This window comes from Pseudopodoces humilis, chromosome 18 (genome assembly GCF_049639895.1).
Source record: "Pseudopodoces humilis isolate 2021_Gansu_Grassland_sample_001 chromosome 18, ASM4963989v1, whole genome shotgun sequence".
Classification (NCBI taxonomy): Eukaryota; Metazoa; Chordata; class Aves; order Passeriformes; family Paridae; genus Pseudopodoces; species Pseudopodoces humilis.
Window position 1 is genome coordinate 4,040,438 of NC_142217.1, and position 22,522 is coordinate 4,062,959.

At 57.8% G+C, this 22,522-nt stretch overlaps 1 protein-coding gene across 4 annotated transcripts; it reads left to right on the forward strand.

The window, feature by feature from the left end:
• Positions 1-387: 387 nt before the first annotated feature.
• Positions 388-22,180, forward strand: SRL (sarcalumenin). Of its 4 annotated transcripts, none has more exons than XM_088063968.1 (8): positions 398-515; positions 8,258-9,211; positions 10,794-10,889; positions 11,771-11,866; positions 15,074-15,109; positions 19,522-19,638; positions 20,347-20,580; positions 21,165-22,180. In XM_088063968.1, the coding sequence occupies exons 1-8, from the start codon at positions 455-457 to the stop codon at positions 21,974-21,976; spliced, it is 2,406 nt and encodes an 801-aa protein (XP_087920094.1). In that variant the 5' UTR covers positions 398-454; the 3' UTR covers positions 21,977-22,180. The 4 variants fall into 4 exon arrangements, with proteins under 4 accessions (XP_005522875.1, XP_087920094.1, XP_014108210.2 ...); XM_014252735.2 differs by having other exon boundaries at positions 399-515; positions 10,791-10,889; XM_005522818.3 differs by lacking the exon at positions 8,258-9,211 and having other exon boundaries at positions 388-515; positions 10,791-10,889.
• Positions 22,181-22,522: the final 342 nt, after the last annotated feature.

Here is a 22,522-nt window from a genome sequence, read left to right on the forward strand (position 1 = left end):
CAGCGATGCTCCACTCTCCCTGTCTACAGAACCTTGCTCCAGCCCAAAAGGCGCTGCAGAAGCTGAGGCAGCCCAAGGGGGTCCCAGCAGGATTCTGGGATGGGGACAGTGTCCAGAGGAGCCCTACAGGAATTTATTCGAGTAAAGGGAGACAGCACCCATTTCTCCTATCACTGGGATGGGGACTGTGACCCCACATGAGCAGTGCCAGCCCATGGCCCCGGTGCCTGGGATTCCCGTGCCCTCACATCCCTGACCCGAGCCATTCCCGGCGCTGCCGCTGTGTCCCATCCCCGTCCCCATCTCATCCCCAGGGCCCCTGGGAGCGGAAGAGCGGCAGCAGCAGCAGCATCTGTGCGGGCAGCTGCCTGCCCTGCCTGCCCTGCCTGCCCTGCCCCGCGCCGACGCCGTATAAATAGAGGCAGCGAGAGGCAGGGAGCTCCTGGCAGCCACCATGAAGGGCCTCAACCTGCTCTGCTGCTGCGTGGCCTCGCTCCTGCTCCTCGGCACCGCAGGTACGGCCGCTCGGCGGGCTGGGGCTCCCGGGGGATGGGGGCACCCCGGGGGATGGGGGTGCTGGCAGGGCTATGGGGTCCCCACAGGGCTGGGGGTGCCCTTGGGGCTCTGGGGACTCTGCGAGACTGCCTCTAGGGCTGGGAGTGCCCAGGCTTATGGGGTCCCTATGGGGTTATGGGTGTCCTTTGGACTGTGGTAACCCCACGGGGCTGGCAGGTCCCCATGGGGCTGGGGGTCCCCTCAGAGCTGGGTGTCTCCACGGGGCTGCAGGTGCCTGTGGGGCTGTGGGTTCCTACAGGGCTGTGGGAGCCCCAAGGGGCTGTGGGATCCCTGTAGGGCTGCAGGTGCCCAGAGGGCTGTGGATGTCCGTGGGGCAGTAGGTGCCTATGGGGCAGTGGGTGCCTGTGGGGCCACGGGTGCCTGTTGGCTGGGGGTGCCTGTGGGGCTGTGAGCACCCTTGGGACTCTGGGTGCCTGTAGGGCTGCATGTACCTGTCGGTGTGTGGGTGTCTGTGGGGGATCCTGCAGGGCTGCAGAGAGAATTGTAGGTGCCTGTGGGACTGAGAGTGCAGGGGAGGCTCTGGGGCGCCCAGCGAGCCCCGGAGCAGGACAGGGTCGCAGGGGTACAGCGGTCCGGGCTCCCCAGGAGCTTTTTCAAGGCTGCAGAATCACCCCAAAATGTGTAGGGAAACGTGTTGGGGGGCTGTGGACAGGAGGGGATGGCGGGAGGTGCAGACTGGGGTCCCTCTTACAGAGTCACGTTGGGCACATGGGCCGTGCTACCGCTGACATTCCTTAGGGCAGTGTCACCTGTGGCTGCCGTGGTGGCTTCATTTCGGATTGTGAGGGTGTGGGGGTGGAGGTGCCATGGAGCTGGAGATCTCTGAGGACCCCGGATCCCTTTTCCCGGACCGTCCCATCCCCACTTCGCACCCCGCTGCCCGGCCGGGTGTCCCCGGCGCGGCGGCATCGCTGGTACCCTTGCTTGCCCTTGAGTTAATTTGGGCTGGTTCTCTTGCCTGGCCGGGCTCCGGCGGCCGCGCGGGCCGGGAGGGGGGCGGCTAAGTATGGAAACAGCCGTGTAAGGGGACACTGTGGCCCGGCCGCCCCCCCCGCCCCCCCCCCCCCCCGCCCGAGCCGCCGCGGCCCCGCGCGGGCACCCGCAGCTGCCGCCTGCCAGCGCCCGGCACCCCCGGCCCCGCCGAGTTTTGGCCTTTTAAGGGCATCTTGGGCCATTCTCGGGAATGAATGGGTTTGGGGGCCGGTGACACACCCCGACAGAGTCACGGTGACCTCCATGGGGCTGCGGGTGCAGTCTGTGGAGAGGGGTGGGAAGTTGTTCTGCGGGCACGGCTGGTGGCTGGTGTCGCTCCGAGCGGGGCTGGTGGCCTCGTGGGACATCAGAAGTTTGTCTCCGTGGTGGATGACCACCAGCCCATGTCTTGGTTTGGCTGAGGCTGGCATGGCGCAGCACTGGGATTCCCCATCTCAGAGGAGGCTCTGGGGCCAGGAGGCACGTGGGGGTCTGGCAGCCCCAGGGCCAGCTCTGAGGGGTCCCCCAAATCCCCACCTGTTTATTGACTGTCCCATATTTCACCCCATTACTGTAGGTTTCCTGAAAAGCTCTAAGCAGTGGCATGTCTCCTGCCCATGCTTCTGCTCCTCAGAGACCAGTGGGATTTTCAGGAAGGTTTTGCTTTTCCTTTGGCACCAAGCTGAACTCTCAGACCAAGCTCCTTTGGGGTGCAGGAAGTGTCTTGGGGAGTGTCTTGTTTTTATAATTTTTGATAAATTTATCATTGTTTTTTATCATTTTTGGGACATGTCTTCCCACTCAACCCCTGTTGGTGCCTGTGGGGCTGTGGGGATCCCATGGGGCTGTAGCACTGCAGGTGTCCATGGGAAGAGAAGGGGTGAAAGTCCAGTGGAGAACCAGGAACATCATGGCAAGGCGTGGTCATTTGGATTTAGTGGCACCTGGGGCTGCCAGGACCCTGCCACCGTTCCCATGGTTGTGGGTGGGAATTGCCCTGCGCCTGCGCTCTTACAGCCCCAGCCAAGGCAGCTCATTGCACACGTGGCCGTGGCTGGCGAAGCTCCCTGGGGGTGCCAGGAGCCTGGCAGGGACCAGCACCCACTGTGGGGCTCATGGTGAGGACATTCTCCCAATACTCCATCTGCTCCTGCCCAGGGGAACACACTCACGCCTCAGGCAGAGCCCAGTCATCCTTTCCAGCCTGGTGACCCCTGTGGCCACCAGCAACGGGCCATGGGGATGCTGGCAGGGCAGTGCCCAGACACTGCTCAGCAGCTTTGCCCTGGGATCCCTTGGCCCTGCAGCCATCATGGATTTGAGTGGGAGGGCCATGCCATCACCACCTCTGAGCTGGGAGAGGACTTGGGGAAAGCCCTGGCACAGTGGTGTCCGCCTGCAAGGCACTGCAGGGCTGGCACAGACCCCTCCTGCTGTCACCAGGAGGGGTCTGTGCCACCCTCAGCTTCTAGGAGTCCTCGTCCTGCCTCATCGTGGAAGGTGTCACCTCAGGATGAGCTCCATCTCCATGTTCTCGTGACATCTTGGGGTGTTCCCCATCACCCAGGATGTGTCACCTTGGAATGTGTCACTTTAGGGTGGGCTCCACCTCCCAGGTCAGAACATCTTGGGAGTGGGACTGTGACACCTTGTGTGGGTTCAGGGCCCTGGGCACAGCAGCCATGGGGACACGCCACCCTGGCCATCCCAGGCCAATGGTCCTCCCAGTAACCAGCCTCCGCAGAGGTGGGGACCTCTGTGTCCCTGTGACACCTCACTGGACTCATACCACCCTCCAGCACCAGCATAGCCACGGGCATCACTGCCATGGGGTGTGTGTGACACCACTGCCATGGGGTGTGTGTGACACAAGGGGCTTGGGGTGCCTCAGATGCCTTGGGTGCTTGTGCCACCTACATCCCTGTCACACCCCTGGTGCCTCACCCTGAGGAGACCCTGGTCCCTGTGGATGCCCTTTCTTATTCCCAAGGTGTTGGCTGAGCAAAGCAAGGCAGGTGCCAGCCAGGCTGGCTCTGCTGTGACAACCTCTCCATCAGCCATCCTTGTCCTGGTGTGTAGGTGACATCCAGCTGGGCAGGAAGGCCAGGAGACCTGGCTTGTGCATGGCACAGAGGTACCAGCAGGTCTCTGTGGGGTGGTACCAGGCTGGGAGGGCTGTGCCATGCCCAAGGACAACACTCTTGCCATGCTCCCACTGTGTTCCACTCACTGAACTGGTGAAATCCCAACCTGGCCATTGGGTCAGAGTGACCAGGTTGCTTCTGGAATTGCCTATTCCCTGAGCTCTGCAGGAATAGCAGCACCCCCAGGCTGTGCAGGACTCCACTGAGCTATTTCCAGCCTATGGGGACATTTCCCTTGTAAGTGAGAGCTGGAGGGAGCCGTGAGCTCCTGTGCTGGTAGAGGCTGCAGCAGGGGCAGGGGAGGCTCTGGACAGGCACCCCGAGCCAGGATGGGGTGTTGGCAGTGGCAGCATGGCCCCAGTGCCAGCTGGACACGTGGCTCGACCCTTGGGGTCACACAGCTCTGGCTATGGAGCTGTGTGGCCCTGTCCATGTGCTGGTGTCCCCAGTGCTGCCAGGTCAGACCCCAGGGCTGTGTCCTCCCGCTCAGCATGGCCAGGCAGATTCTGCCCCAACATTCCCATGGATCTGAGGATCTTGTGGGACATCAGGCATTAGAATCCAGGCTGGCAAGTCCAAGGGGTGACTGGGTGATCAGGGATGCTTGGGATGACCCAAGGAGGGATGTGGAGCCAGGAAGTCTTGCCCTGAACGAACAGAGGATGTCCCTCATGGAACGTCCCTGGGGTGGGTTGGTGAAGCCTCCCATGGCTGCTGGCCAGGGTAGAAGAACAGTGGGACCTCTTGGACATCCGTCATCTGGAAGAAGGGGCTCTTCCAGCCCCAGCCATGCCACATGTCCCTTTGGTCCCTCAGAATTCCCCCAAGCTGCAAGGGACACTGCAGGTGGATGTTCCTCGACATACAGTGAGACATCTGCCTGTGCCAAAATACCTGACATTTCCTGGCCATCTGCTCACTCATGGACCCAGATCTCCTCAGTCAGGAAGCAGCAGGTGCTTCATCTCCCACCTTCCTCATCTTCATGTCTTCTACAGGTCAGGGTTCAGGGTTCCTTAAAGGCCTTAAGAGTGGGAAGACAGTGGAAGAAACACCCTGCAGCAGTGATTCCCTATTTTCATCTCTATTTAGAAAGCTCCAAGCCTGGTTTTAATCCATTTGGTAGATCCTGGTGAGGTTTCTTTACCATATATTAATAAAAATACCATAAGGTTCTATCCAACCATTTATAGAAAACAAATCACTTCATAACTTTTTTTAATTAAACTTAAAATTTTCTCTACAAATGAGGTCAAGTTAGTTTGACAAAACTGTTTCCTAGACTTCTCTCTGCATTGAAAACCAGGAATATATTTGTTATATGATGGTGTTTTGGGATCATGAAGCTTCTGGGATGTGATGATGTATCTGAGCATCCTGGGTTTTGGGGTGCACAAGGGTCTGAAGAGCCAACCCCATCCTCAGTCCCATCCTTGTGCTTGTGTCCTCTGGGCTCCTTGAACCCTTGTGGGACACTTCCCTCTGAAGGTGTTGGCCCAGCTGACCCCAAGCTGGAGCTGAAGCCGGGCTCCCCCCTGCTCTGAGTCCTGGGCTGGCAGGGCCACGAGCTGGAGGAGCACTGGGGGGATGGCCCTGAGCAAAGGCCATGGGGACCCCACAGAGCCTGGAGGGAAGGGACATCACCATGAAAATGGGTCTCACAGGAATGGTGGGGTTTGCAACAGGTCCAACTGGAAAATCCCAGGAACTTCCTGACAGCTTCTTTGTGTCCAGTCAATTTCTGAGAGGTTTTAAAGGGCTTTGCCAGAATAAAGGCAGGTTTGGATATTTAGGATACAATGTCCTGACGAGACCTGGCCTGGGAGGATACAGGGAGCACCGGACTTGCAGGAGCCAGTGGATAATACCCCCAGGGAAGCAGGGATTGGGATCTGGGCAGGGGAAGGGGGCGTGTGAAAAGCCATCCCCGCAGCCCTGCCACCGCCGGCCCCACGCTCAGGGCTCCGATTTCTGCTGGAGGGGGAGAGCGTCCCTCCAGGGCCACCTGTGCCCATCTGTCCCTTCTCACCGTCCTCCTGGAGGACCCGTTTTGTTGTCAGGTCGTTGCTGTTCTGTCCATCCCCGTGCAGGGATGGAAGGGACACTGTGATGTTCGGCCATGCCTCTCCTTCCCGCACAGACCTGGGTGCATATCGGCCACGGCATCCTGTGGCACCCAGAACCTGCTCCATGGGGTCTCCATCCCCGCTGTCACCACCTGAAAAAATGAAAAAAAAAACCCTGAAAAAGCTCATAAAAGTCCCAGCATAAGAAAGAGGTGGCAGGGGCAATGCGAGCCAGGGACCCGCAGGGAGGTCAAGTCCCCGAGGTGAAAAGGGCGAGGTCTCCTCTCCGATGCCACCCATCTGCTTGGCACAATGCAAGGTGTGAACACGGGGAGCCCCGGTGTCACTTTACACCGTGGCTGTCCCCTCCCGGAGCCCACGAGGGCCCCCAGGTGCGGACGTCACCCTTGGCTGGCAGCGGGGCGAGGGGATGGGGCCAGCGGCACCGGGGGCTGCACCGGGGCTGCTCCTGCCGCTCCCCCGTACAGTTGCCGTGCCGTATTTTTAGCCTCCGGAGGGTGTTAAGCCCGTAACCTTCGGCCCATTTTGCACTCATCGGCCGGCCATGTGCAGGTCAGCACAATTCACCATGGATCGGGAGACCATGTAGGGGAAACAGGGAGAAGGAGGTGGAGAAGGGACAGGGGCTTTATGTGACACCTTGAAGGTCACAGGAAATAAAGCCCGTGAGCAGCACGCCAGCAGGGACATCCCCATCTGAGCACCTGCGGGATATTTCTCTTTTTCCTCGAGGGATGGATCGTGGTGGGTGCTGGCATGGCCTGGCCATGGTGGGTGATGGTCCCTCTGGGTCAGAGGGTTCATACAGACCCCAGACAAAGTCCTGAGGACTCTCAGGGTCTCCTCTGCTTGGTCCTGCCCTCCTCTGCTTTGACCCTCACTCCTCTGCCAGCCCTCCAGGTCACCAGCTATTTTGGGGCCAAACTGAGAATATTCATGTTCCCATCAGCCGAGGGGATCCTCTATTGACTCAGGCTGGTTCCCAGGCCACCAGGGCCAGGCAGGGCCATGCTGGCCCCAGCCACTCAGGGCTTTGCAGGTCAAATATAGATATTCTCATTCAAGAGGCTCCTGCAGGGTCCCAGGGGTCTTGCAGGAAGGTGACCTGAAGGACCAGGGTGGAAGGGAGGGGGTCAACTCCTCCATCTGGGAGTTGAGCTGGAGGCACCTGTGAGCTGTGTGCCAGCAGAGGACAGGGAGGGCAGAGCAAGGGTGACCTGTGCATCCGGTTTGGGCAGGGTGAGGGGCTGTGGCAGCGGCTGCAGCTCCGCTGTGCCGGGGAACCAAGAGCCACTGGGAGCGATGACAGGCTGGGGGGCAGCCTGTCCTTCCCAGTGCCCGCTGCTGGCATGGTACAAGCCTCCCAGTGCGACCTGATCCCAGCTCACAGCCCCACCAGCCCCAGTGCCATGGAGACAAAAACACCCCCCCAGCATCCCTGGCCAACTGGGCTGAGGGGTCTGGGGCTGGCACTGCGCTGACCCCAGCCCAACTCCTCTTGTGCTCGGTCACCACAGGCCCTGTGGCCAAGCCCAGAGAGCTCCAGCTTTGCCAAGGTCCTGCTGGGCACAGCCCTGTGGATCCTGCACGGACACAGCGCAGGAGCCAGGACAGAGGACTGGCCTTGCCCGCTCTCCTCCTGCAAGCCTGGGTGGAGGTGGCCTTTTTTCCTGCTTGGCATCTGCTTGCCAGCTGGAGTACAAAGGAATTATTTTCCTCTGAAACGCTCCCCTGGCATGAGATGTTTGGGGGGATTATTTAGACTAGCAGCAACTGTTTGTAACAGAGACAGTATAGCCGTGATCTTTTATTTTTGGCACTCGCTGACCGATGTTAAATTGCAGTTGGAGCCTATGGAAAATACGGATGGGCTCTCCTGGGCCACAGAACACACTCATTGTGTCCCCAGCAGCAGCACGGCGTGGCACATGCCTTCCTAGTGAAGGGACACTCACAATAAATAGCTCCCGAGCCCTGTGGCCAGGGTTAGGTCATGCCTGTGGAAGCAGGACCCCATGCCAGGCAGCCCCTCATGTCAGGAAGCCCCTTCCTCCTCCTCCCCCTCACTTCACCGCCCACCTTGGCTGGTGTGATTCTCTCTTGAATCAGGGCTGGGGAAAGACCCTTTTAACCTGCCAAGTGCCTACAGCCCCTCAAAATTTTCCATTTTTACTCCTTTCCCCAGTTTTAGGGCAGCTTTACCACCTTCCTGCAGTGCTTTGGGGCGGGCAGCAGCCCCAGTGCCAGGCAGCCAGGGCTGGTGAAGCCATAGAGCCCCTGCCAGTTCTGCTTTGCCCCCCACAAACACATCTTTGCACCCAACTTCTTGTGACAGGGACAGAAAATTGAGCTGGAGCTGGAGCAAGATTAGGGAAGAGTTCAAACCTCTTGGTACCAGCCACAACTCGTCCCTCAGAGCCCTGGTGAGTGCCCTGGTGCCCGTGTGCCAGCACTGACTGAGCTGTTCTCATCGTTTAGAGCCGCGCGCCCCCGGCACGGGCCATGGTGATGGTGCTGCTGAGAGCCCCCCGCCAGGCATGGAGCCCCGGCTGGAGGAGAAAGCAACTGATGGCAGCCCTGAGGAGGAGCAAGACAGTGACACTGCCAATGCCTCCTTGCCTGGTGTCACCGAGGAGGGACGTGGAGAGGGGGAGAAAGAGCAGGCAGGTGGCCTGAGCAGGGGCCAGGGGCCAGGGGCCAGCCAGCCAGAGGACCAGGGCCAGGAAGAACAGAGCTCAGGGGAGGATTTCATGGCAGCTCATCAAGGAGGGAACCATGGGCCTGACACACAAGAGGATATCCATGCCCAGGAGGATGAGGAGCCCGGCTCTGAGGAGGAAGGACAGCCTGGGGAAGAACAAACAGAGGAGCCAAGAGCAGCATCTGCTCCTGAGGGAGAGGAGGAAAGGGATGAGCAGAGCTCAGAGGAAGATGACGAGCAAGGAGAATCTGAGGAAGGTGAACACGGGGAGATAGATGGAGGCAAGGAAGAGTCTGAAGAGGGAGAGTCTGAGGAGGAGAAAGAGTCTGATGAAGATGGTGACAGGCCAGAGAATGAAGCTGAAGAGAATGACAAGCAAGCAGCTGGCACTTCCAACAAAAAGAGCAACAGCAAACCAGCAGCTGCTGGCACAGGAGAAGCCAAGGATGGCCCTGCCAGTTGCCATCACCCACCCTGTGGGGATGCAGCAGAAGACCCACCACCAGCAGAAGATCCGCCAGCAGCAGAAGACCCACCAACAGCAGTGGAAAACCCACTAGTGGTGGAAGATCCACCAGCAAAAGATGACCCACCAGTAACAGAAGACCCACCAACAGCAGTGGGTGACCCTCCAGCAGCAGCAGACCCCCCTGCAGACAAGACCCCACTGGCAGGATCAGAGGTCCCCAGCACCCCCCCAGCTGCCGCCGAGACCCGGCACAGCCAGATAGGTTGGAGTCTTTTCTTGTGGGTGTGCTGTAGCGGCGAGGGTGACCCCCCATCAACCCGGCGGAGCTGAGCTTGGCACGTTAAACCTCGCCTAGTGCATGGCCCTCTCCTAACGCTTGTGCTTCCCCGCCCATCCCTAACAGCGCTGGGCCGTGGGCAGCGAGGCTGCAGCAGGATGCTCGTCACACGGGCACTCATCCCAGTGGTACCAAAACTGATTGATGTTGCCCTCTCTCCACTCCAAGTCCATGATTTCTCCTCAGGGATGTGAACATGGATAAAGTTTTTGACCTCCAGTCCCCTTTCAGCACTCGCAGATCTCTTAAAGACTCTTTATCCACCACCCACCCACAGAGACCTCCGGGCCCTCGGCTTGTGCAGAGGTAGGATGCTCCTAGGATAGTGGGGCTCCTAGGATTGTGGGGCTTCTCTCCACCAGTTCTTGGCTCATAGAGAAGGTGTGAAGAACTAATCCAGGCCAATGAGCTGCTGAGGCACCAGCCCCACTCAATCATTGAAAGCCTAACTAGGGGAAAGGGGCACCCCCCATCATGATTTCCTAGAAATATTTGTAGACTTTGGCCCACAGGTTGGGCAGTGACCTTTGGACCCAGATTAGTATTTTTTGTTGTTTTCATCTGTAATGTCCCCGCTCAAAAAGCCTCCCAAAACCCAGTTTGGTCTCTGTGTGTTCACTTGGCAAGTCAAAAGGTTTTCCCCAGCCCAACACTCAGTAGATGCTCAACACAGTCTCAGGGCTTATGGTGCCCTGCTTGATCCTGGTGGCCCCAGACCTGTCCCCAAACCCCTGCTAAAGCTCAAACCCAGCTCTCCATATCAAACAGCTCTTGGAAGCTCCTGGTGTTCCAGCACCTCCATGGCAAGGACACCTCTGTCTCCTGGTTTTGGGGACACTGGGGTGCCTTCCCCAGTGGAGGCAGCTGCCTCGTGCTCCCCACGCCTGGCACAGAGTGGTGAGGGAGGGGACAGGGCACTGTGCAGAGGGAATATGGAGACAGAGGTGGGAGAGCTGGGAGGGAACAGCCCCACTGGCAAAGGCGGAGCAGCCACGATGGGTCAGGCTGTCCCCCAAGAGCCAGAGACAGCCCCAGCCTTGGCACCCACCTCTCCAGCTCCCCGTGCAGATTTTTTGGGGGAGTGGGCAGACAGAGAGGCAGCAGCACAAAGCCTGCACCCAAGGCTGAGCCCTGCAGCTGCCGGGGGAAGCACCAGGGCCCCGTTGGGCAGCAGCTGCCGTGTGTGCTCGTTCTGCATCCCAACCCTGGGAGCCCCTTCCAGGCACATCCTTTGCATTCCCTGCGAGCAGCCACCCCCTCCTTGGAGCCAAGCAGTTGCCCATGACGCTTCTCCAAGCAGCCACAGCCCTGGCAGCCTCCAGGAGCCTGAGCTAAAGGGAAAGCACGTGGCATGCCAAGGGTGACAGCGGCTGCCGTGGGCATGGCGTGCCCGCAGGCTCGGGGTGTGTGTGCTCCCCATGCCCTCTCCCTGGCAGTCGCTTGTGTGAGCTCCTGTGTGGGTTCCCCCTCCAGCAGTAACAGGTCCCCTTGTTTCCTCTTCCAGAAGAGGTTGAAGATGCCAGCGAGCCGACCAAGCGTGACCGGTCGCACTTGGAGAACACCCTCAAGCTGAATGAGGAGAAACCTGCCGATGATGTCTCAGGTGAGGAGGCCATGCGTGCCCTGCACTGAGAACATGGACAGGATTTTCCTTCTCTTGTGTTCTGATTTTAACCTTGCTTCTTGCAGGTCTAGTAATGCCAGATCTTCAGTAACAGCCCTTTGGCTGTTCTTGGGTTAACATACTTTAGGCATTTTAATGACATCCCCGATGGCATACAAGAATTAGGAGGGTATGGAGGCTGGAAGATGCAGATGGTGAATCAGGCACATCCCTGCTTGAAGAAACCTGGAACAATTTGTAAAAAAGGGTTGGATTGGATTTTTATTCCAATTATATACTGGGTTTTGCTACTCTAAGGTTTGCTGCTGCTGGCCCCTTTGGCAGTTTGGGCTGGAAAAGCAGTGATAAGAGATACTGTGGAAAGAGCTCCTCCTTTTTCCTAGCAAGCAGCTCAGGGCCAATGTCAGGGGGCCCTGGCACCATGGTGGAAAGCTTTTTGGGATTGTGGGTGTTGAGTGCTAAAGATCACTTAGGAAGAATGCTCCTCCCATCAGCTGCTGGAAACAGATGGGGACAGTGCCCAATGGGAAACATTAGCAGAGGAGAGACATAAAATCCTAGAACAGCTTGGACTGGGAGAGGTGGTCAAGACCTCTCATCCCACTGCTCTGCCATGAGCAGGACACCTTCCACAAACCAGGTTGCTCCAAGCCCTGTCCAGCCTGGCCTTGGACACTTCCAGGCATGGGGAAATCACAACCCCTCTGGGCAAAATGTTTGACTGGGATCAGTTTGGCCAAGATTTCAGCTGTAAGCCAAGTCCCTTGGTCCATGGCTGGGCCACCCTCAGGACCTGCAGGAGGGTGTCACCCAGCTTTGTGGGGTTTGCCTCTCACCTGCCCACATGCTTTTCCCCCCAGGAGTATTGCAGCGGCTGAGGAAGATCTACCACTCCTCCATCAAGCCCCTGGAACACTCCTACAGATACAATGAGCTGAGGCAGCACGAGATCACAGGTAATGCCACGGGTGTTGGGGTCTCCAACACCACCAGGTCCTTGGGATGGAGATAACAGCACAGAGAGCAGATCATGGACAGCCTCGGATAGTGTGTCTTCCTTTGCAGCTTCCCAGGGAGTCCATGAACACACAGGCTTAGAGGCCATGCCCTAGTGAACCCAGCAGTAGGAATTCCTGCCTCTGCCTCAGCCCATCTGCTGTCAGGGCCATCTGTGTGGGCTGAGCACTGAGCCCTGCCTGCCTCGGGTCTCCCACCTGCTCAGCATCAATGCCCTGTACCCCTGCCAAGCAGAGATCACGGCCCAATGAAACAGGCTTGGCAAGGAAGCTCAGGACCTCTCAAGGCTGGGGATGAGCTTCCTGGGGGTGGCTGGAGCTGGCATCCTTCCTGCTGGGTGCAGGGCACAGCCATGTGGGCAGGGTATTCCTCAAGCTCCACAGCCTTCACTCATCCTGAGAGCTGGAGTTTCCAGCCCTTGGCAATCTCAGACGCACGGGATGGGGTGAGCAGGTCCCTGTGGTCCCTGGCATGGTGGGGGCTGAGCCAGGTCACACATGTGTCCCTCCGGAAGAGGAAAGTGCAGCCCTGTCCCAAGATGCTCACAAGATACAGGAAGAGCCAAGAAACACAAGCAGCCTCATTTTCCAACTACAGATGGCTCAAACCCAAGTCCGACTTCCTTGTTCACTGGAGCAATTCTCCTCTGAGTATCTATTCAAGCACAGGAGCCAGGGCCAGATGTCTCCTGAGCATCCAGGGCATGCTGGAGTCCCTGCTGCCAGTGTCCCAGGACTTTGTGCCCGTGTCAGCCTCCTGCCAGGGTCCTGAAGTTGTCCTCCTTGTCCTGCAGCTCTGCCTGTCTCCCCAGGTGTCTATGCCCTCCCTCCCAGTGAGGTAGGACCGGGATACACCCTCCCCACAAATCTTTCTTTTACAGCTGGCCTTGCTCCACCAGCACACAGGCCCCGCTCTCAGCTGGGCAACCTACTGGGGCACATCCCTGAGGAGCAGAACTCCTGCTTTCCAGGCATCCTCCCTGCAGCTCCTAAGTCTGGGTCAGACATTCTGTAAGCAGGCTTGGACATCTCCCTACCCAACCAGGCCTTCTCCAGTGTAGAGCCAGTGGGGAGCAGAGGGAAGTTACCCTGTGGGAGGGTAACTGAGAGTCACAACAGCATGTCCTGATTGTCACCCCATGGTTGCTGGCCTATCCCCTGGCAACACCCCAACTTCCTCTCCAAGCTGCTCTGGTCTGTATTGGTGATGTTTATTGTCAATTCAACTTGGAACACAGTTTAGGAGGATGTTTGGGGTTACAGGGGGAGCTGGTGGGCCCCACTTTGGTGTTCACAGCCAGAGGATGCAGATCCCAGCCTCAGTTTCCAGCCCTCAGGATGTTCTTCCCTACCCTTAATCCATCCCATGCCCAAGCAACCACCTCCCTGCTCCCTTTTTGGGAGGAAACAAGTGTTTAAGTGTTCCCCAGGCTCCTGCTGGCTTCCTCCCTCTCAGCTTCTGAGGAAACAACCATTAACCCTGGTGTTTTCCCAGCCTCTCTCAAACCCAGCTCCTGAGCAGGACTCACCTCAGACAGCAGGTCCTGGTGTTCCTCCTGGCCTCAGCTCAACGCTCCATGGTTTATTCCACCTCACTGTGAGGAACAGCCACCCCTCAGACTGACAGTCCCCAGGTCAGGTCCCAGCACACCCCACTGTGCCCAACAGGGCACCCTCATGGTGCTGTGACCCTGGGGCTGGCCACCCACAGTCCCCTCCTGGCCCCCAGGGAAGGGCATGGGGATGCTGCACTGCCTCCAGTCCTTGTCTCAGCTGTGAGACACCCTGGCCGTGCTCCCCTCCAAAAAATTTCTATGGACACCGAACTTCTTGAGTGATCTCTGACAGCCCAGCCACACCCTGGCACACACAACACTATCTGGAAACATACAGCTCAGCAGTTTGCCTTTCATACCCACACATCCAGCTTTTCCCAGTCCCTCATTAGCAGTGTAATCAGAGAAACTTGCACATTAGTTACAGGGTTGGCCCAGGGAACTCTCTTGACCTTGGAGGGCAGGTGAGGACACAGTGGAGCTTAGGGAGCCTTCTCAACACTTCCCCTGCACAGTGCCCCTGTCCTGAGCAGGTTCATTCCGTCAGTGGTGTCCCTGCAGGCTGGGAGGTGCTCCCAGCTCCCCCCTGTGCCCCCTCTCCGTGGTGGGGGGAGGCTGGAGGGCACAGAGTGGCCGGTTCAGCTGGCTGGGAGGAGCAGGACAGCTGGGAGAGCTTTGGGGCAGGCCTGTCATGGAATATGTGTGACCTTTGGAGGTGTAAACCAATATAGAGGGGTGCTGTGGCAAGCACCTTGGCCCCTCCATTACATGGCAGCCTTCCATTTTGTCTCCCTTCCCATCGGCTCCATTCACTGCAGCGTAACCCAAAGAGTTCCTCTGCCCCCCACAACATATGAAAACTCCCCTGGAGTCCTGTGGGAGCTGTGGCTGTCACCATCAATTCTGACTTGTCAGGGTGCATCTCAGAAAGCTCCCACACACCCTCTGCTTAAGCCTGGCAGATGCCATTTCCTTCTCCCTGCCTGCCACCCTCCTGCCTCTCTGCTCTGCCATCCCACGTGGATGCAGACATGCTCTGGCTGGGTCCAACTCTGTGCTTGGAGGGACTATCCCTGGCTGAGGGTGAGGGATTCTCCCAGTCCAGCCATAGGAAGCTTGCTGTGAGGTCACACCAAGTTGTGGTGCATGCTGGTGACCCTAATTACTGATGTATGCTAATTAGCAAGTGTCCCTGTGTAGGGAATGACCTCCCAGATGCCATCACAAGCCACAGGGGCTGGGTCCAGGTGACCCTGTCACTGGGGTTGTCAGGACATTTGCTGGGTTGGTGGCTGTCTAACCCTGGCTTGTTGGGCTCCGTGTGCTCGGTGGGTGATGCCAGGGAAGGCAACAGCCCTGCAGAGCAGGGCTTGGGATGCAGGGCACCCCGAGCCACATCCCCGCCCTGCAGGGCAGACAGGGGTTCAGTGCTTGTCCTGGGAGCTGCAGGTCGCTCCCAGGCTGTAACTCCTCGTCTCCAGTTGGGAATGTGGCCATCAGTTCCATCCTTGTCGTGGACCACACCCGGGCTGTCGCATCCCTCCTCGGACTCACGGTTCCTTTTCTCTCTCCCCGTGTCCCTCGCTAACAGCTTACCCCGGACGCACCCTGGGCTCCTCGGCCACAGGTTGGTATCGCCGCCTGCTCCCTGCATGCTGCCGGCACTGCCTCCGCTCTGCGCTGCCCCCGGCTTCCCGCAGCCACGCTGCCCAGCACCGAGCAGGGCTGGTACTCACCATCCCCACCCGGACAGTGTCCCCAGCCCTTCTACAGCCCTACCTGTCCCAGCCTGACTCTGTGTGTCCCGACAGCCCGTCCTTCCCTCCAATCCTCACCTCGCCCAGGCGCTGACACCTTTCCCTCTCGGTTTAAGACTGAGAGGCAGTATATTCCTCTGGCCAGGGTTCAAAGGCGTTTCTGGTAGTCCTAGAAGAGCAGCTGAGGGAGATGGGGGGCTCAGTCTGGAGAAAAAGAGGTTCAGGAGGAACCTTCTCACTCTCAACTCCCTGACAGGAGGGTGGAGGCAGGTAGGGGCTCAGCCTGCTCCCACGGAACAAGGGACAGGACAAGAAGAAATGGCCTCAAATTTCACCTGAGGAAGCTTGGACTGGATATTGGGAACATTGCTTTAGAGAAAGAGCTGTCAGGCCCTGGCACAGCTACCCAGGGCAGTGGTGGAGTCCCTAATCCTGGGGGGATTTAAAAGGCAGTTGAGGACGTGAGTTAGTGGTAGCCTTGGCAGTGCTGTAGGAACATTTAGAATTGGTGATCTTAGAAGGCTTTTCCAACCTAAACAATTCCATGATTATATGAGTTGGACCTTTTGGTTGATCTCTCACCCACAGCATGAACTGGAGGAGCCCAGCTGATAGCTCATCCTATACAGGGGATCTCTTCCCACCCTTCACTTTCCTACGTGCAGAAACTTTCCTGAATGTCCACCCTTGATCCCACAGCAGCTGTCCCAGTGACACGGGCTGGCCCCTGCCCAGCAGCCTCAACCCCCTCAGAAGCCTGAGCTGGCTCCTCTCCCTGCCTATCCTGCTCAGGGTGTGCTGCCAGGTCCCCCCAGAGGATCAGGAGATGGGAGACAGTCCAAGAAATGCCAGCCAACACCCAGCCCTTCCCCTGGGCCTGGTCTCAGCCACGGGAACAGTGTTCCTGCAGGGAAATCCCATCTTCTGTCCCTCCTGTCCTGCCCCACGGCCACGCTGCCAGACCCTGCCAAACCAGGCTCCTTTGGACACAGCCACAGCAGAGCCCTGCCGGTGCCTGGAGAGCCTCTGGCTCCTGCCGTGCCAGCACTGGAGAAGGCTGTGGGTATTTATAGCATATTCCAATAGCTGTCTTATCTCATCTCGGCTTCAGGCACTCGCACACGTGCTGCCAGGGTGGGTGCAGGCACGGGGGGCACATGGGGGAGGCACAGGCCATCTGCAGCCTCGTGGGCTCATCCCTCCCTCTGTGGGCACACATGCTGTGAGGATACTCATGGATTTGGAAGCTTTGGGAGCAAGGGGTGCCCTCCAAGTCCTGCTGGATCTGTGCCATGGGCATGTGGCCGGTGTTTGTGGCACAGGAATGGGACAGAAGTCTGGGTGATGCTGGGAGTCTCTCCAGGTGTTCCAGCCTTCCTGGGTGGCTTGAGGACAAAGAAGACCTTGGTGCCCATGGCTCAGTTGCAAGCAGGAGAGGAAGGAGGTTTTGTTAGGTCCTCTGCTTTGCTCAGCATCCTCAGGACAGACTTGCACGTGGGGGAGAGACCACACCAGGCATGTCTGCTGGGATAGAGGACAAGAGGGGATAAGGCCCTGCCCAGGATTAATCATAGAATCATGGAATGATTTGGGTTGGAAACGACCTTAAAGCCTACCCAGTCCCATCCACTATCCCAGGCTGCTCCAAGCCCCATCCAACCTGGCCTTGGACACTTCCAGGGATCCAGGAGCAGCCACAGCTTCTCTGGACTCCCTGCACCAAGGCCTCACCACTCTCACAGGGAAGAATTTCTTCCTAAATCCCATCTAACCCTGCCCTCTCTCAGGGGTCACTGGGACCATTCCCCTGTGCCTTGTCATTTCAGACCCTCATCCAAAGTCCCTCTCCAGCTCTCTTGGATGTCCTTTAATCACTGGAAGGGGCTCTAAGTTGTCCCTTCTCCACCCCAGAGCAGCAGTGCTTCCAACCAAGGGCAATCTGGCACTGCCACATGGCAAAACCTCACAGAAAGCCACTGTCCTAGGAAAGAAAACTACTTGGGCATCCAAACTGCTCCTATGTCCAGAGCTGAGCGGCCCAAGCAGAGCCAGACTCTGCAGAGGGATGAGCTTGAGGCTCGTCCGAGCTTGAGCTGGAAGCGAGCAGCCACAGGGTGGCTGGAGAGAGCCGCTGTGATGGAGCTGCCGCCATCCCCGCCCGGCCGCTGGCGAGCTCCGGTTCTTTTCCGCTGTCAGGACCATCAAGCTGACCCAAATTGCTGCTGACAGACACGGGGACATAGCGGGGACAGGTGCCAGGCCAGCACCCTCCCGGGTGGGAGATGCTCCCTCTCTCCCAGCCTCTGGGTAAGCAGCAGGGAATCCACACCCGGGCTCACATCCTTGCGGCTGCTGCGCTTCCTGCAGAGTTCCAAGTGCCTGGCACTGCCCACCCAGCCCATGGAGGGTAGAGAGGTGCTCGAGGGGCTGTGGGTGACCAGGCAGGGGGGCTGCCCATGTCGCTACCCACTTTGGCTCCGTGGAGCAGAGAGGGAGATGTGCAGCAGAGACGGAGCTCACAGGTGCCCACATTCACACAGTCACACCTGGCCAGGGATGTGTTATGAAAGAGCACAGGGGGACCCACCCCAAACCTCTGGCACAACATCACAGGGATAATAGTAATAATAACAACCATCCATAACCTAATTAAAGCTGGCAAGAGAGCAGAGCAGCGGCGACAGAGCGGCAGAGGAATGATTAATAATGAGAGTCCAAGGTTTCAACACTTGTTTTGGTCCCATGTGAGAAGACAAGGCTGGATTCCTGAAGCTGCCAGGCAGGGAGTAGGGTGCAGGAAGAGCCATGCATCCCCTGCTTCAGAGGTGCTGCTTTGTAGGGAGGCCTGAGCTGTGCCTGGGCTGGAGGCAGCAGTGCCTCATGGAGAGATGCCCCCAGCCCATTCCCTTCCCCAGAGGTGACATGGTGAGCCTGTGATGGGCAGATACAGCAGGAGGAGGCTGGAATGTTCTCCCCAGCCCCTGCTCCCATGGCCAGATGGGTTCAGCGTGAAGCTGCCATGCAGTGCCCTCCAGCACCCTCGGGGGCAGGAGCTCAGCATCCATGGGGGCTCTGGGGCTTCCCCCAACTTGGAGATGGATCCCTGGCCTGCTGGAAAGCTGCTGGCTCCAGCACAGCTTGCCCAGGGCATCTCCTTGCTTTGGGCCATGGGGAAAGGCTCTGCTCCAGCTCAGACAGCAGCTCCCAGCTCTTCTGAAGTCATCTATCCCCTGGCTGAACTCCTGCTAGCAACAATGGGATGGACCCTCTCCCACCCTGAGCATATGATAGGGTTGGATTTTAACAAGGGGAACTCACCCAGTTTTATTTCTATTTTTGTCCTGTTTATTCTTCTGTTTTGGACTCACAGGCTCCTGTGTGTTCTGGGCACAGCTTGAGGGCTGGCATTAGGCCCTGGGCTCCTCTGGCTGCCTACCTGGGGTCCTGGGGGCTGGGGGGATCGAGCAGCGTGAGCACAAGCTGATTGCATGAGCCCTGTTTGAGCAGGGATTGCTCCTGGGGGCGCTGGCTGCGTGTGTCCAGGGACCTCTGCACTCCTGGACTGATGGCATGGCATGGGGACAGCGCACTATCCTCATGGAGAAAACTGTGTGACCTGAAGAATGCAGGATGGGGACTATAATTCACTCTCCTCTTGCCTTTCCCCAAGCCCAAAGCGGGGCTGTTTGCCCTCCCCACATCCAGCTGGAGCCTCACACCCAGGCAGTGAGCTCCTGCTCGGTCGGGAGGCACGGCCCGGGGGTAGGTCCCTGCGAGGGCATGGCGGAAAGGCTTGCAGGCGGCTGGCTCGAGGCTCGCACCGCGCTTTGCGCCGCAGCGCTGCTCCCGAACCCACGGCAGCTCCCTCTGCACGAGGCTGCGGCACGGCCTCCTCCTTGGCACGTCCCGTGCTTTGCGGCGGCTGCCTTCAAACAACACCCCCACCCCGCAAACAGCCCCGAACTCACCCGCCTCAACCACAAACAAACCACAGACAAGGCTTAAGAGACCTTCCAGTCCTCCGTAGTCTAAGAAGGGCTAAAGCTCGGAGAAGGTCGGGTAGCGAGGTGGGCTGTGCCGCAGAGCACGGGGCTGTTCCGCTCCCGCAGCCGGCGGGGCGCTCCTTGGCTGGCGAATGGCTGGTGGCCCCCGAAGGGCGGCTGTTTCCCCGGCAGCATCACCGCGCCGCTCACATGGGATGCTCGTTACAGCCGGGAGTTAATCGCACGGCGGCGACGGCTATTGTTCCTTCACTTCCTCTTGTTATTTCCCCTCTCCGCAGATGGGGAGATCACTTCCAAGCCTATGGTGCTATTCCTGGGACCGTGGAGCGTCGGCAAATCCTCCATGATAAACTACCTCCTGGGGCTGGACAACACTCCCTACCAGCTCTACACAGGTACCACACTCACTGCTTTGCCGAGGGGGTGCCGGCATCTGCATTTCCTCATCCGTGCAGTCAGCAATTCCTAGCCGTGTGTCTTTGACCCGTGATCCCTCGTTACAGCAGGGTGGGTGGGATCTGCTCCGTGCCACCTGGTTGCACTGCCATGTGGAGGGAGAGGTTCCCCGTCACAGCCTGTCCACCCTTCCACAGGTGGAGGAGAGCATCGCTCCCACAACATCCTCATCCTGCAGCACAGGGCTCACAGCTCCCAACCCTGACCCTGTGAGCAGCAGTCATGTCAAAAGGGCAACTCACCTTTCTCCTCTCCCCATCCCTCCTCACATGCAGCCAGCTATTTCACCCTCCCAGGAGAAAAGCCATTCCCCTTCCTTCCTCCCTGCTCCCACGGATGTCATCTCACTGCTGAGGGCAGATGTCCATGGCCAGATCAGTGCTGTGGTAATGAGGGCTCCCAGGAGATCGTTCTCCATGACACCTTGTGCAATCAGGCCACTTCCAGAGAAACCAGTCCCCACAGAAAACAACCCCACTGACATATTCCCAGGAAGTCTGGGCAGGAATTTCTTGCTGCTTGCCTTGCCCCTGCATCTCTTGAGAAGCGTGCAATGCTCCCAACACTCCCAGTCTCAGGCCAGCCCTGTCCTGTCCATAGCCTGGCATGGATTTCACACCTCTGCTGCTCCTCTCATTGCTGCACAGGAGCAGAACCCACCACCTCTGAGTTTACCGTCATCATGCACGGCCCCAAGCTGAAGACCATTGAGGGCATTGTGATGGCTGCTGACAGCGCCCGCTCCTTCTCGCCCCTGGAGAAGTTTGGGCAGAACTTCTTGGAGAAGCTGATAGGCATTGAGGTCCCCCACAAACTGCTGGAGCGAGTCACCTTCGTGGACACGCCGGGCATCATTGAAAACCGCAAGCAGCAAGAAAGAGGTAGGGGATCATTTGGTTCATCTAAGGGACCTCAGAAAAAGATGCCATGATGATCTGAGGTGACAAAGGTGGCTGAAGCACAATGGAGAAGAGCCCTGAAACAACACAGGCTGCCCAGGACAGTGGTGGAGTCACCATCCCTTGGGGGGAATTAAAAGATCTATGGATGTGGCACCTGGGGACATGGTTTACTGGTGGCCGTGGCAGTGCTGGGGGAATGGTTGGACTCAGTCATCTTAGAGGACTTTCCCAATTATAAAGATTCTCTGATCCTGTGATTCGGTATCTGCTCACAGGAACAGCAGGAACCTGTGGTCAGCATCAGGGAGGAGGAAGGTCTGGAGATAAGGGTGAGAGAGACAGGCAGTCACAGGCCCAGACACCCAGGGATGGCTTTTTGTGCCAAGAAGCTCCAAAGTGTCTTTAGCATGTGAGAAAGAGGTCCTAGGCTACAGGGGAAGTCCGCTGTGCCTCACAACCCATGCAGCCCAAATGGGGATTGAGGCACAGCAGGCTCATGCTTTATCAATCCCTTGATGAAGGGACTCATCCTGCATTGGATTTCCCTCTTTCCTTTCCTCAAGGTTACCCATTCAATGACGTGTGCCAGTGGTTCATTGACAGAGCCGACCTCATCTTTGTTGTCTTTGACCCCACGAAGCTGGATGTGGGCTTGGAGCTGGAGATGCTGTTTCGTCAGCTGAAGGGCCGTGAGTCTCAGATCCGAATCATCCTGAACAAAGCTGACAGCCTGGCTACCCAGGAGCTGATGAGAGTCTACGGCGCCTTGTTCTGGAGCCTGGCTCCTCTCATCAACGTCACAGAGCCGCCCAGGGTGTACGTTAGCTCCTTCTGGCCCCATGACTACCATCCAGAAACCCACAGAGACCTGTTCCTCAAAGAAGAGATATCGCTCCTGGAAGATCTCAACCAGGTGATTGAGAACAGGATGGAAAACAAGATTGCCTTCATCCGCCAGCACGCCATCCGGGTGCGCATCCACGCCCTGCTGGTCGATCGCTATCTACAGACCTACAAAGACAAAATGACCTTCTTTAGCGATGGAGAACTGGTGTTCAGGGACATTGTGGAAGATCCTGACAGGTTCTTTATCTTTAAGTCCATTCTGGCAAAGACCAATGTCAGCAAATTTGACCTCCCCAACCGTGAGGCTTACAAGGACTTCTTTGGCATCAACCCCATCACCAGTTTTAAGCTGCTATCTCAGCAGTGTTCCTACATGGGAGGGTGTTTCCTAGAGAAGATCGAGAAGGCCATCACCCGTGAGCTTCCCGATCTCTTGGGAAGCATCGGCCTGGGGAAGAAGCCCAATGTCCTTTCCTGCGACGTCACTGGCTGTGGCGAAACCCCAAAGAATCGCTACAGGAAACCCTAAGGTGATCCACAACCCAACTGTCCACGTGTTCCTACTGGTGAATGAGCTTATGTCTTATCTGTCCAAGAAGCCGTGGTTTGTTAACCCTTTGAGTGCCGTGCTGGCAAAGGCTACCGTACGATGCAGACTTTGAGTCATTGACATCGATGGCAGGGGAAGATGGGTGGGCATAAGGAAGAGAATAAAAACTGTGAATTCCTGACATTTTATCTTTGTTCTTTCAAGTAGAAGGCAATGTTTAAGCTGTAAGTATGAGCAATGCATGGGCAGGACTGCAGCTGCTTTTCCACTGGTGACAAGGTGAAGAGGAATTTCAGCCTCTACATCCCCAAAGCCATGAGGGAGTGAGAACAAGGGCACGGCGTGAGAGCACAGGGGAGAGCAGTGACACACTAACCCAGGCATCACCAGGAGCATTGGTCAAGGAAAGAGAGGCCATGTCCCAGCTGTTGTTTTCAGGCATGAACCTGCTACAAATCTCAGCAAATATTGATCTTGTTTTTATTTCCAAGACCTCTAGGTCACCTGGTGAGTTCTGTTTTCACT

Excerpts from the sequence above, each read along its gene's own strand:
- SRL (XM_014252735.2), top strand. The coding sequence starts at position 455 with ATGAAGGGCCTCAACCTGCTCTGCTGCTGCGTGGCCTCGCTCCTGCTC. Across the intron at positions 19,639-20,346 it reads TCCCTACCAGCTCTACACAG|GAGCAGAACCCACCACCTCT; the intron begins GTACCACACTCA and ends ATTGCTGCACAG. Across the intron at positions 20,581-21,164 it reads CCGCAAGCAGCAAGAAAGAG|GTTACCCATTCAATGACGTG; the intron begins GTAGGGGATCAT and ends CCTTTCCTCAAG.